Consider the following 11,811-nt stretch of genomic DNA (forward strand, 5'->3'; position numbering starts at 1 on the left):
CAAGAAGCTATGAGAGCGTTCATGTATCAAAACATGGTTGTGCTGAAATCATTTCCCTAGATTTATATTCGAATATGCTGGGAACTGAACCAATACGAGATACAAAGATTTAGAGGCCAAAAGATTATTTGCTGTGTATGTGGTCATTAAAACGATTCATTGGATTTGCCGGTAAAAATTCGAAGTTAGAAGTTTTTATTGGTAATTAATGGTGATAATGGGTTCCAGTCAATGGCCAATATATCCGGAGTATCATCAAATATTCAAATTAACCAAACGCTAGAGGGCACGCGTTCAGTCTTTCGCGAGGTAATTGGGTCCCACCACAAAGGCGAATGGGAGCATGTGGAGTTCATCCCCGTCACCCACCTTATTTTCCCGTGAAAGCCATTAGGCTAAGGAACACGTGGCGTTAAATGATTGGCTGTCTGAATATTAAGTCTGAACTTACGTCCTTACCATGTATTACACTCTGGCTTCTCTCGCACGACTCGCGCCTTCCGAGAGGAACGGGACCCACAAGTAGCCGGACGAAAGAAATTCAATAATAAATTCCCCGCCCCTCTGATGGCTATTCCCCTCCCCCGGCCCCTTTAACAGTTTTCGTTAACTTTTAGTCTTTTATGAAAGGGTGGAGAAGCAACCGTTAAGTCTAAAAGCATAAAAGTTAACGATTTCCCTAAATTCCGTCTTTTTCATAGTTAAAAAAGGTATCGCTCACTCTACCACAGTTATCGGTCTCGCTCTTTGCTAGGGTTAGGGTTTGTCATAATTTTTACGTCATGGCGACGACGCAACGAGGCGAGGGGAAAGCTGGGATGAAGAAGCCGGTGTTCACGAAGGTGGATCAGCTAAAACCAGGAACAACCGGTCACACTCTCACGGTCAAGATTGTGACCGCCAAGACGGTGGCCCTACCGAAGGGCCGAGCCCAACTCCGCCACACTCGTATTGCCGAATGTCTTGTGGGAGACGAGACCGGAACCATCATCTTTACCGCGCGCAACGATCAAGGTATTATTATATAGATCCTTCTGAAACCTGCTTTCGTTTTAAAACCCTAATTCTTGGCTTTCTTTATTATTATATACATCCTTCTAAAACCCTATTTCGTTTTAAAACCCTAATTCTTGGCTTTCTTTTCGAGCCGTAGAAATCCCTCTATCCTGAGACCCTAAGAACCCTAGAACCGTAATAGCAATTTTCCTTTTCTTACCGCTAAACTCATCTCCAATCACTTCCATTTTTCTTTGTAACCTTACCATCCCTGAGCTAATGCTGTGTTACAAACTTGTGTAATCCCATGTTCTGTTCTAAAGCCATGGAATCCTGTTTTATTTATTCAACCATGAAAATTTCTAAACCTGATTTCTATATAAATTCTGGTTTCATTTTTTTCCTCTTTTGAATGCAAATTGATTGAGTGATGGAATTATTTTATATATGTTACATTCACAGTAGGTAGCAGTTCTTTTGATGTGGATTGTTTTTCCTTATGAGCAAATGTTGGGAAATAGGAGGGACTTAACAGTTATGTTTTTTTTTTTTTTTCTAGAAGTGGCCGGGATGCTTATATTGCTTGTCACTAGGAATCCATAATTTAGTTCATGTTCTTTTGGTATATGATGGAATATTGCAAGTGTTAATGTAGTTAGATCAGGATCAGTTGGGTTTTTCTTTTTTCTTTTTTGTTGTAAAAGAACTATTGAAGATGTTAGGAATTCTGGATTGCTGCTCAATGCAAGAATTTTGGTCAAGAAGAACATTTGAACCTTAGCTATATGAAGCCGATCCGATCCGATCACATCTTCTGTTAGATTTTTCATTTTTCAATTTCTTTGATTGTGATGATGGCTTTGTCTTCTCTGCAGTTGACATGATGAAGCCAGATACTACTGTGATATTGCGAAATGCAAAGATTGACATGTTTAAAGGGTCAATGAGGCTGGCAGTTGACAAGTGGGGCCGAGTCGAGGTCACTGAACCTGCTGAGTTCATTGTGAAAGAGGATAACAATTTATCTCTAGTTGAGTATGAATTGGTAAACGTAGTGGCAGAGTGACCAAGGATCTGTTTGCAGATATTATATTGAGATGTGAAGAAGGAAGTTCAAAGCTGGTTTGTTAGTTTATTTTCCCCCTTTGATTGTGAAACTGCTGTTGAGGTAAAGTTTTTGCAAAAAACATTTTGAAGATGGTACACAAAATCTCACTGAAACTTGATTAATTTTTCTTTTTCCAAATATCCTCGTGATGAAAATCTGAAATAGGGTTAGTTTTAGCATTGGCAGAAAATGTTGGTTGGCTGTAAAAAGGATCAGCATATTATAAGGTCATTCTCACTTTCTTCTTCTCCTATTTGGCCTTAAAGTATTACTGTTCTCATGGGAAATGTTTAACATCAATAGAAGGAAAGTTAATATTTTAAGGATATTGCCCATGTTAATGATCACTTATATTTTTCCAGTACTAATGTACGTTTTCATGTCATATAGGCATCTGATTGTTCTGATTATCTTCTTGTTAGTGGTGCAACTAGGGCTGGTTTTTGGGAATTTTGGTTCAGCTTTTAGCATTAAATCTGGTTGCGTTCGAGTTGATTCGAATTCATTTTTTTAGCAAAAGTTCAAGCCGACCCGACCCAAATTGCACCCTTACTTATCTCTGCACGATTAACGCCCATAAAATAGACATTGTAGTGCAGTTCGTGTGTGTGTGTGTTTTTCCATAGGTGGTTGACAGTGTGTGTATATGTTTCCATAGGTGGTTGACATAGGTTGTCATGTGAAGTGGATGGTGTTAAGAGCGGGACTTGAGCATGATGACTGCCCCCATAGTTGTTCCTGATTCTACAGCGGGTGTTACTGGCCTAAAACGATATTGCAGCTGTAGAACCCAACTCCAACTCTGTGCATGCCCCCCTCCCCCCGGGCGGTTGAAATTTGAAAATGAATATTAATTTTTTATTCCTTTCCTTCCCAAATTTCAGCTGTAATTTCGACTGAAATTTCAGCCTAAAAATTGGACATGTGAGTCTTTACTGAATTTTGGCCTAAATTTCAGGATTTTTGCTGAAATTTCAGTTTCGGCTAGGTTCGAAATTTATTACGAAACCGAAATTTCAAACCATGGTAAGTACTGAAAGGTAAGGTTTTCATCTAAATTCTCTAATTTGATGCACATCTGTAAGGGAATACTTTTGGTTTTTGATGCATTTTTGTGCTATTTGCCTATCTTTAGGTATTATGGTTACTGCCTAGGTTCGTTAAAGGTTAGTTTTTTCTAGCGGCCATTCAAAAAAAAAAAAAAGAAGGTATTTTTAGTGGGTGCTACTTGTGTTTTTCTCTTAGTTTTTGTTGGGTAATGATTGTGATAATGATAGTTGATTTCTCTTGTGAAGAATTTTAATCTCTTTGTGCTGAGGATTGAAAACCCTCTTTGGCGAAATTATTTGGGCAAACACTTGGAAAGGGGGTTGGGTTCTAATACTTGATTCCTCTTATGAATGGCTGATGCTAGACAGATATAGAGGAAGGTTGGGTTAGTGTTGGCCTTCCTTGACCCAAGCTTGGGTTGAGGTAATGCTACCTCCGGTTGCGCTAGGATTGGCCTCAACCCGACCCAGCACAGTCGCATCCCTACTCACAGCTCTACTTCTTACCAGCCCTACTGATGGCCTTGAGTATTGAAGTAAAGTACAATTAAATTAAGCCTCAATTTCTGCCTAGTTTGTGATTGAGAACCATAAGTTGATCTGAATGGCAACCATAAGTTTATCCAAATGCTATTGAGAACATCTTGATTGGATGATCTTAGGCCCTTGATCTACCAAGCATTATTCAGGGTTCTATGAAGAAAAGCTAAACCATTGATTTTTGTGGTCTTTTATCTTCTTAAACATGGTGTGTCCATTTGGGATGGGACCGCATCACAGATCAGTTTTCCGATCTCTCAATCTCTCAGTAAGGCTAATTCATTGTAGTAATAAAGTATTTATCTTAACAAGAAAATTAAAGAGGTTTTCTCAATCCAATGAGAGAATTTCTTTGGGAAAGTACAATCTTACAGTAAGATCAATAAACCAGAGAGTTGAACTCATTTATAGTTTAAAATAAAATGTTTAAATTATGGAGAAGCATGCCTCAAGAAGGAGCTCTAAATGTCCATGAGAGAGAGAGATCCATGTGAAATACAAATGCCCTCCAACAAACTAGACTCATCCATCTACAATATAAGAGTCAAATACACGAGCGATTTAGAAAACAAGACTCCGAGCGGATTGAAAATTAAAACATGCATAATCAGTTAAGAGCAAGCCATTATCCAAGCATTCAATCTATGCAGTTTCTGATTGCTTCACTATGTAGCATAAATGGTTGCCTCACGTTCTTGTTTGACAAGTAAAATTCTACTAAAAGGAAGTAGAAGGGATGGATGCATAATCGGTTACCAATCCAAATACTCCAACAAATGGAAGGAGATTATAAACTTACACAAACAAAAAACAAGTCATGAATGAATGAATGAATGAATGGGGGAGTTGGAAGTCATTGTATCGGCAAGGCCAGAATCCTGATGCCTCTGCGTCATATTGAACTCAATCCTATGGCAAACAGGTTTTTAATATGCAGAAAGAGGATGAAACACAAAAAGAGACCTAAGCAGAAACCAGGGATCTGAAGAATATTTTCAAGGCAACTTTGACAACATGACATTGACATCTGCTTTTGATTTTCTCAAGCCCCAAGTGAAAAGGACGCTTGTTTTTTTTTTTTTTTTTTTTCCGTATGGGATTACAAGTGGAGTAAGGATCGTTAAAGAAATGACATTTTTTCTGTCTTTTGAGCAATTTGCCACCAATTATTTTGAAACACCTGAAAAGTTTGTAAATCATTCTTGCAAAAATGCGCTTCAATAGCCATTTTGTCCAAGACATGGGAGCAAACAAGAAACATTTTTAGGTTCTAAGATTATGTTGTTTGTTTATAAGTAGAGACCTTGGGACTCCCCAGGGGAAAAAAAACATTGAATCCAAGACTCTCGGCATTTCAGCAAAACAATTTTGTCAATTAAAATAGAACTGCCAGGGTAAAAGACTAGTATGCATTGAAGTTTCATTCTCATTGAGTTAATCCAGAACATATTGAAGTACACACACATCCCAAATAGTTAATTCATGTTAATAGCAGGAAACATTTATGATTTCAACTTCAGTAAATTCATCCATAGTAGATTCAAATTATGAACTCAGGCTAAGAGACCAAGGAGAGTGAGAGAAATCAAGGCAGATACTGGATAAAGGAATTGTTACAGCCAGTATAAATTTAACTAGTCATGCACAGTCAAGTTTTCCAACTAGTTTGGGACAAAGGCTTAATTGAGTTGAGCTTATTGAGTTGAGATGCACAGTCAAGTTTTGGTATGCCCCTTTATAGATTACCGGGTACCTCCCAGGCACATTTTTGGTTATTAAAAAATGATAACGACTACTTTAGGCCTAAACAAAACCAACTTGTACCAAACCTTACAACAGTTACGAGATTAAAGAATCAAGAGCCCATTTTAGTACACTTTCTTCGGTTTTTAGACCAATCAACGGCCTAAGACTTGTAAACAAGAGGATGAGACATACAAATATCTTGATATTTTCATGAACGAATGCCTTCTACACCCATTGGAAAAATATCCCAACTCTGAGAAGCTTCTACTGCCATATGAGTTTAAAACTCATCATCTTTAATTCTTTATACCAACTGATTGTCTTAATCAATTCCTTATAGCCTAGAGAAATCAGTTGCGTTTTTTTATCTATCCAACAGTCGATCATATCACACCTACTTGTTTTAAATAAAGTGTTCACAAGAGGAAGGAAAGCTGAATCCACACTATTATCCAGTTTGAGTACACCTTCTTCTTCCATAAAATCTCTCTGGCGCTGCAAGGTTTTCTGCCTATTTATACAATGATGGAATAACAAGAAAACCAAGGTAGCAAAAGAAGCATGATGGGAAGCAAATTAACAAAATAGAAGATGAATGGAAACATGGTCGGAACGAAATACCTAAATACTAACTGCATGGATGTAGATCCCCAACCTCCACTGATTGGGAGTGCCTCCGGTTGAGATTCTTCTGCTATTCCACCGGTGAAGGTATTCTTGTGATGATATCAATTAGAATCTCGTTGATACAAATAAAGAGTGATAGCCCAGGTGAAACATTATAACAGGCGACATAGATGGAGAAGATGATGACTCAATTTCAGATGGGTATGCATTCAAATTTTAAATACCAGTCCAGAAACATGGAGGCAACGAGCAACAAGATTGTAACTTCAATATCCTCTTTGGTTCAACCTAAAATCAAGAAATTGATAGTTAGCACGTGTCTGAAAGTTTGCTGTGTTCGTGTCATGGACTAATGGTCTAAGGACATGATCACACCAAGTATGAACCTCTGAGATTGACATGAAGGAATGACTTGAGTCAAGTCTTAGAATACTCAATCTAATTTCAATTGAAGATGAATTGATCAAATTATCTGACATACTACATTAGTTTCATATTTGTGGTATCAAAAGAAATAATTTCAAATATATATTATCAATCCACTCTATTTTACTTTATATTATCAACCCACGTTAACATATAATACAAGAAATGTAACTATTATTTTTTTGAATGGTAACTATATTCAATCAACGCAACTGATATTAAAGCATTTACATATTATAATATAATAAATACAACGAACTATGAAAGTCGGCCTAACTTAGCAAGTTGGATTCAAATCGACTGAAGTCAGTCTGACTTGTATGATAACCTGGCTCAAGGCAAGTATGCAGGATTATGGTTACTTGAGCACAAAGCCTTTAGGTGTTCATATGACCAACAAAATGAGCTACCAAAAGCCAAAAGTGACCATAAGCCATGTCTCCACCTAATGGTCTGATGCAGCAAGGTCTTAATCTGAGTCAAGAGTCCAAGTCACATCGAGGACACTATCAGGCTTTTCAATTTGTCACATACAGTTCAATATGAAATCAATTGATCACTCCTATGAAAAATCCATTTTCTAGTGCTATTTTCCCCATGTCACAATAGTTGAAACAACAATTAACAATAACATACCTCATTATTCTGATTCAGTCCCATCAATCAAACTTTTATTACAAGAGCATTTATCATTGATCAGCCTAAGATGATAATTGCAGATAAATACCTACCTTAGAGCACCTACATCGAATCTCTTTAGACTTCACATGGAACCAAAAAAACATCAGAAGAATTCACACAAACTAGTGAGCAACTGGTAGAATATTTAAAAGTTTATCTAGGTAGGAAGCTCTAGAAAAACCCACTTGGTTGTCTCGCAGCTCACTTAACACTTGCCCTAACTTATCAAGCTTCAGTGTCGTGAAATGCAGGGAATTAGGCACTTGAAGCTTTGCTTGAATCCACTTGATATTCATCATACGTCATCATTGGCAGCTGATTAAATACAGCAAACCACCTTTAGTGATCATATTAACATCCATTTTTAGAGAAATAGCTAGTTTGATTTACATAAAATATTCATGACAGAGCTCAGTTATCCGTAGGAGTTCAGTATAACTTCTCCAAATGAAAAGTCATGTTTTTGCCCCAGCTTAAAGCAAATGAACTCTATGTGAGCACATGTGACCAAAAAATTAAAATCAACTTCCCAAGGATAGGGATGCGGGAAGTATCAATCTCCATCTTCATGATTTGCAAAGAAAGATATACACCGCTAAGTATGATAAGCTTTTACCATTAAAAAAAAAAGTATGATAAGCTTGGTGCAAGGAAGATTGGGCCTCTGTATAGTTCCGAAGAAAAGGGTGATAGTGCATACATGATTGAGCTTTCATAAGATTGAAGAAGAAGCCAAATAAGTAAGAAAGATGAACCGATAAAGTCAAGCACATCCTTGACTGACGGTCATCAACCACAATGTCAATTCAATTACTCAATACCACATGCAATGAAACCCTTAGCAGAAGCATCAAGAGCCAATGCTGACGAGTTGATGAAAATCAACAATAAAGCAATAGAAATGTATGATGACTGGAATTCAAGGGAGAGAACAGGAAGGGGAACAAGCTTCCTCCCTCTGATCAGAGATGGTAGTTCTCAGTCAATCATCTCATTCTCCAGATGGGATGGGGTGCTTGCACTTCCACTCAACTGCCCGATTTATTCCTTTTTTTTTTCAACCGTTAGAAAAAGGAGCTTGGTCAGCCATGTTCCCTACGTAGCCTCTCGTTATTCCAAAGATTCCCCATTGAGCCTATTCTTTGCAATCGTTGGTGCACTCGAGGGTATGTTCTTTTAAGAGGTACGCATGATGCAGCTCAAGTTCTCAATGGGCAGCCCAGATCCAGCCAATGCTCGTGAAAACGCGGGGCAGTCAGTCCTCCATTCATACGACCGGCCACCTTCACAACCTTCTCCCTTTTGTCCCTATTAAGTAGTAAGCACCTACAACTCACGTAAACTTGAAGTCCCTCTACATCGAAGACACAAAACAGGAAGAAAAAGAAGGCCCAAAATACCCATCTTGATAACATCAACATGGCATCATCAGATGGACCTACAAGGGTCCACCCAAACTAAAATTCAAGGCCTGGTTGTTTTTAATTTATATGAATTATGAATTTTTTGAACTTTACAAGTATCCATATGAACCTTTTGGTAGGTACAAGTCGAGGCACGAATGGTTCCTCATTATTAAAGTTCCTTAATTTTTATTGAGATTACTGTATATTTCTATAAAAAAAAGGTTGCGGTGGCACCAATTGAGGGGAAGATGAGAGAGCACCATTTAAGATGGTTTGGGCATATCCAATGTAGGCCTTTGGATGCTCCTGTGAGAAGAAGTGACTTGTGCCAAGTTGGAGTAAAAAGATGTAGGGGCAGACCGAAAACAACTTGGGTAGAAACAGTGAGGAAAAGACTTGAGAACTAGGAACATAATATATGACATGACCTTGGATAGGATAGAATGGAAGAAAATGATCCATGTAGATGAACCCAACTAGTGTCAGGATTAGACTTAGTCATTTTGAACCGGGTAGATCCTTTCCCCCTCTTCATGAAAATTTTCCAGAGGATTCATTCGCCAACCCCAACTAGTTTGGGACAACTAGTTTGGGACAAAGGCTTAGTTGAGTTGAGTTGAGTTGAGTTGTATTGTATTTTCTATTATGGACTGCAATAGGCCTCTAGTAAAAGCTATGAGAAACAAAATTTAACATAAGAACTGCATAGCAGTATAGTATCAAAATGAAGTTAAATGTTGTTGACGACGATGAATAGGGAAGCACTAAATCCAATAAATCATGAGTAGACATAACTTGTTAAAACTTAAAAGCTTGAAGGTTAAAAACTAATACATAGTTATATAGTATATACACAGATATGGTCTGAAATCAGTTACCATTCAAAAAAAAAAAAGAAGATATGGTCAACAAATCTAATAAATGACTAAAGAACTGTATTTAATGTCATTACATATTTTACAGTGCAACGGGCATAGCAGCACCGTCACGGCGTCACATTGTACCATTCCTGGACCTAGCAGCTGATGCAGACAGGCAAGCTCGGTCCAGCATATGCATTGTCAACATTGATCTAATGTCATCATACTAGAATCCATATCTTAGTGGAATCCAAACATAATGTTGATCGCTCAACCCTCAGCATTTTCTTCAAAATTATCTTGTAATATGTCACAAATATGAGGAACCCTCAAACATTAAAAAAAAAGCAATAAGATGCAATGCATATAAAAAAGGTTGTTGACCAAAATACAAACACAATCCCTTGAAAAGCATGAGATGAATAATGAGAATGAACTTCAAAAATATTCAAGTGACAGAACAAACTTCATTGGACATTCAAATCGCTGTGAACACTCATTACATGGTATTCATATCTTCTTTAAAAAATTGTTCCTTTCTCACCTAATCTATGGGTGAGACAATTCACTAAGACACTAAAAGCTTAATAAGGAAAAAAAAAGCCAAGTTATTCCACCTTGTCTGCTTGATCTTCATCTAGTTTCATCGCAGCCTACAAGAGGAAAAAAGAGTGCACTCTTCTATCAAAACAATAAAAGGAAAGAGGAAATGGAGAATGATAGGTTGACCAAGATGAATGGAGAAAGAACACATAGTAGAAAGAACTAATTATGTGCCACTGAACTTGAATTGAGAATTGAGATCCAATACCTCCATATCTTGAGACTACAATAATTGTAATAAGTAATTTGTGTACATCACATGCAGCCACTAATCTACCCACCATATTAAGATTTATGTCCATTAAAACTCCATTAACTTTTCTATTCTTACAAGAAAAAAAACAAACTAATTAGAAAAATAAAGAATGAACATTAAAAAAAGAATGACAGGGCAACAAATAAAATCACGAGCTCTTGCAAAATTGGTCGAATTTCAAAAGCGACAAAGGGAACCCAATGGTTGCCAACATATCATTACAGAACTGCCATCCCTATGGGCCCGAGGAACCATTTTGAGTAAATCTCCTCCAAATTTGATGTAAGTCCAAAAATTACGAAGAGAACATTGGCTCAAGAATGATGCAACAAAACGTCAACTTTTGGGTTACAAATAGACACAAAAAGCTTGAGAAGAAAAAAGAAAGAAAGGAATGACTACTGAGAAAAAATACCCAATTTACATTTCTTAAATGTAAGTTTATTTAATCAGGCCTCTGAAGAAATGGGTAGACTAAGGTGGATGCAGATGTCACATATAAAAAGGAAACCCATCTACTTGGGGAAGGGATGAAATAGACTTATCTGAGGCATCAGCTATCTGAGACAAGGACAAAAGACTTGGTCTCAGTGCATGACTTTGGTTGGGCCAAATCAAATCACATTGTGATTGAATTTTGTTTCAGAAAATATTTCAGGAGTCATTCCAGCAAGACAAAATAATAATAATAATATGAAAACAAATTAATATACATATAAAAAGTTAGATTAACTTGAAAATTTTAGTTGTCATGGTTTGATAATTTTTAATTATATTGTCATCAAGCCATTATATTTATAACGTTAAATAGAATTAAATCAATTTAATGTTGTTTTGATGATTTGTAGATGTAAGTTGTAAGTTCAACTGTATCACACATCAATCATCAACTGCTATGAAGTATGAACTGCGATGCAGACAGCAGACACAATCAATCAATATCATACACAATACAATGTAAAGTGGCATCTAAGAATTTATTAACCGTGATAAGAATCAAGAATTATAAAATCCAAATCATCAAGAGTCTAAGACCACACAATTGCATAAATAATGGGTGCAACAAAGCTAAAAAATCGAAAGTATTGAACGGGAATACCTTCAGAAAGCCAACCGTAACCCCGAAGAGAAAGCATCGAAGTAAGAAGGGCAGAAGCAGTGGCGCTGTGCAATGGCAGCAGAGACTCCACGCAGAAACTCGTCTCGACGGGAACCCTAAAAATACAGGAGGAGAGGAAAGATTCATGAACAAAACCCTAGAAATAATTTAGAAAGGGGGTGATGTTAGTACCTGAGAAATCGAGGGGGCTTTTGTTTGGAGAGACGGAAGGATGGGGAGCGAGAGGCTTTGGCTTCTGTGGCGAGTCGTGACGCTGCATTGCGGAATGAGGCTGACCGGAAAATAGACCTGGTGGCCATGGAAGGAGGAGGAGAAATGGAGAGGAGGGAAAAAGGTAGACGGGAAGAAGAAGAAGAAGAGAGTTTGGGGTTTGTGGGGAGAACAAAGGCAAAT

At 37.4% G+C, this 11,811-nt stretch overlaps 2 protein-coding genes across 6 annotated transcripts; one reads left to right on the forward strand and one right to left on the reverse strand.

The window, feature by feature from the left end:
- Positions 1 to 643: 643 nt before the first annotated feature.
- Positions 644 to 2,472, forward strand: LOC143889330 (uncharacterized protein At4g28440-like). Its single transcript, XM_077393510.1, has 2 exons — positions 644 to 1,014; positions 1,872 to 2,472. Exons 1-2 carry the CDS (start codon positions 783 to 785, stop codon positions 2,060 to 2,062), a joined length of 423 nt encoding a protein of 140 aa, XP_077249625.1. The 5' UTR covers positions 644 to 782; the 3' UTR covers positions 2,063 to 2,472.
- A 1,559-nt stretch (positions 2,473 to 4,031) lies between these two features.
- Positions 4,032 to 11,811, reverse strand: LOC143889331 (protein NUCLEAR FUSION DEFECTIVE 6, mitochondrial-like). Of its 5 annotated transcripts, XM_077393514.1 has the most exons (4): positions 11,590 to 11,811; positions 11,398 to 11,513; positions 10,057 to 10,092; positions 7,114 to 7,488 (listed from the first exon to the last, which is right to left on the reverse strand). In XM_077393514.1, the coding sequence occupies exons 1-3, from the start codon at positions 11,715 to 11,717 to the stop codon at positions 10,073 to 10,075; spliced, it is 264 nt and encodes an 87-aa protein (XP_077249629.1). In that variant the 5' UTR covers positions 11,718 to 11,811; the 3' UTR covers positions 7,114 to 7,488; positions 10,057 to 10,072. The 5 variants fall into 5 exon arrangements, with proteins under 5 accessions (XP_077249630.1, XP_077249631.1, XP_077249629.1 ...); XM_077393515.1 differs by lacking the exons at positions 7,114 to 7,488; positions 10,057 to 10,092 and adding an exon at positions 4,032 to 4,223; XM_077393516.1 differs by lacking the exons at positions 7,114 to 7,488; positions 10,057 to 10,092 and adding an exon at positions 5,716 to 6,354.

The sequence above is a fragment of the Tasmannia lanceolata genome, unplaced genomic scaffold (genome assembly GCF_043159265.1).
Source record: "Tasmannia lanceolata isolate RefF3 unplaced genomic scaffold, GAP_Taslan_0.1 ptg000013l, whole genome shotgun sequence".
Lineage (NCBI taxonomy): Eukaryota > Viridiplantae > Streptophyta > Magnoliopsida > Canellales > Winteraceae > Tasmannia > Tasmannia lanceolata.

Excerpts from the sequence above, each read along its gene's own strand:
- LOC143889330 (XM_077393510.1), top strand. The coding sequence starts at position 783 with ATGGCGACGACGCAACGAGGCGAGGGGAAAGCTGGGATGAAGAAGCCG. Across the intron at positions 1,015-1,871 it reads TACCGCGCGCAACGATCAAG|TTGACATGATGAAGCCAGAT; the intron begins GTATTATTATAT and ends TCTTCTCTGCAG.
- LOC143889331 (XM_077393513.1), bottom strand. The coding sequence starts at position 11,717 with ATGGCCACCAGGTCTATTTTCCGGTCAGCCTCATTCCGCAATGCAGCG. Across the intron at positions 11,514-11,589 it reads AAGCCCCCTCGATTTCTCAG|GGTTCCCGTCGAGACGAGTT; the intron begins GTACTAACATCA and ends CTGTATTTTTAG. Across the intron at positions 7,489-11,397 it reads TTACGGTTGGCTTTCTGAAG|CTGCCAATGATGACGTATGA; the intron begins GTATTCCCGTTC and ends GTATTTAATCAG.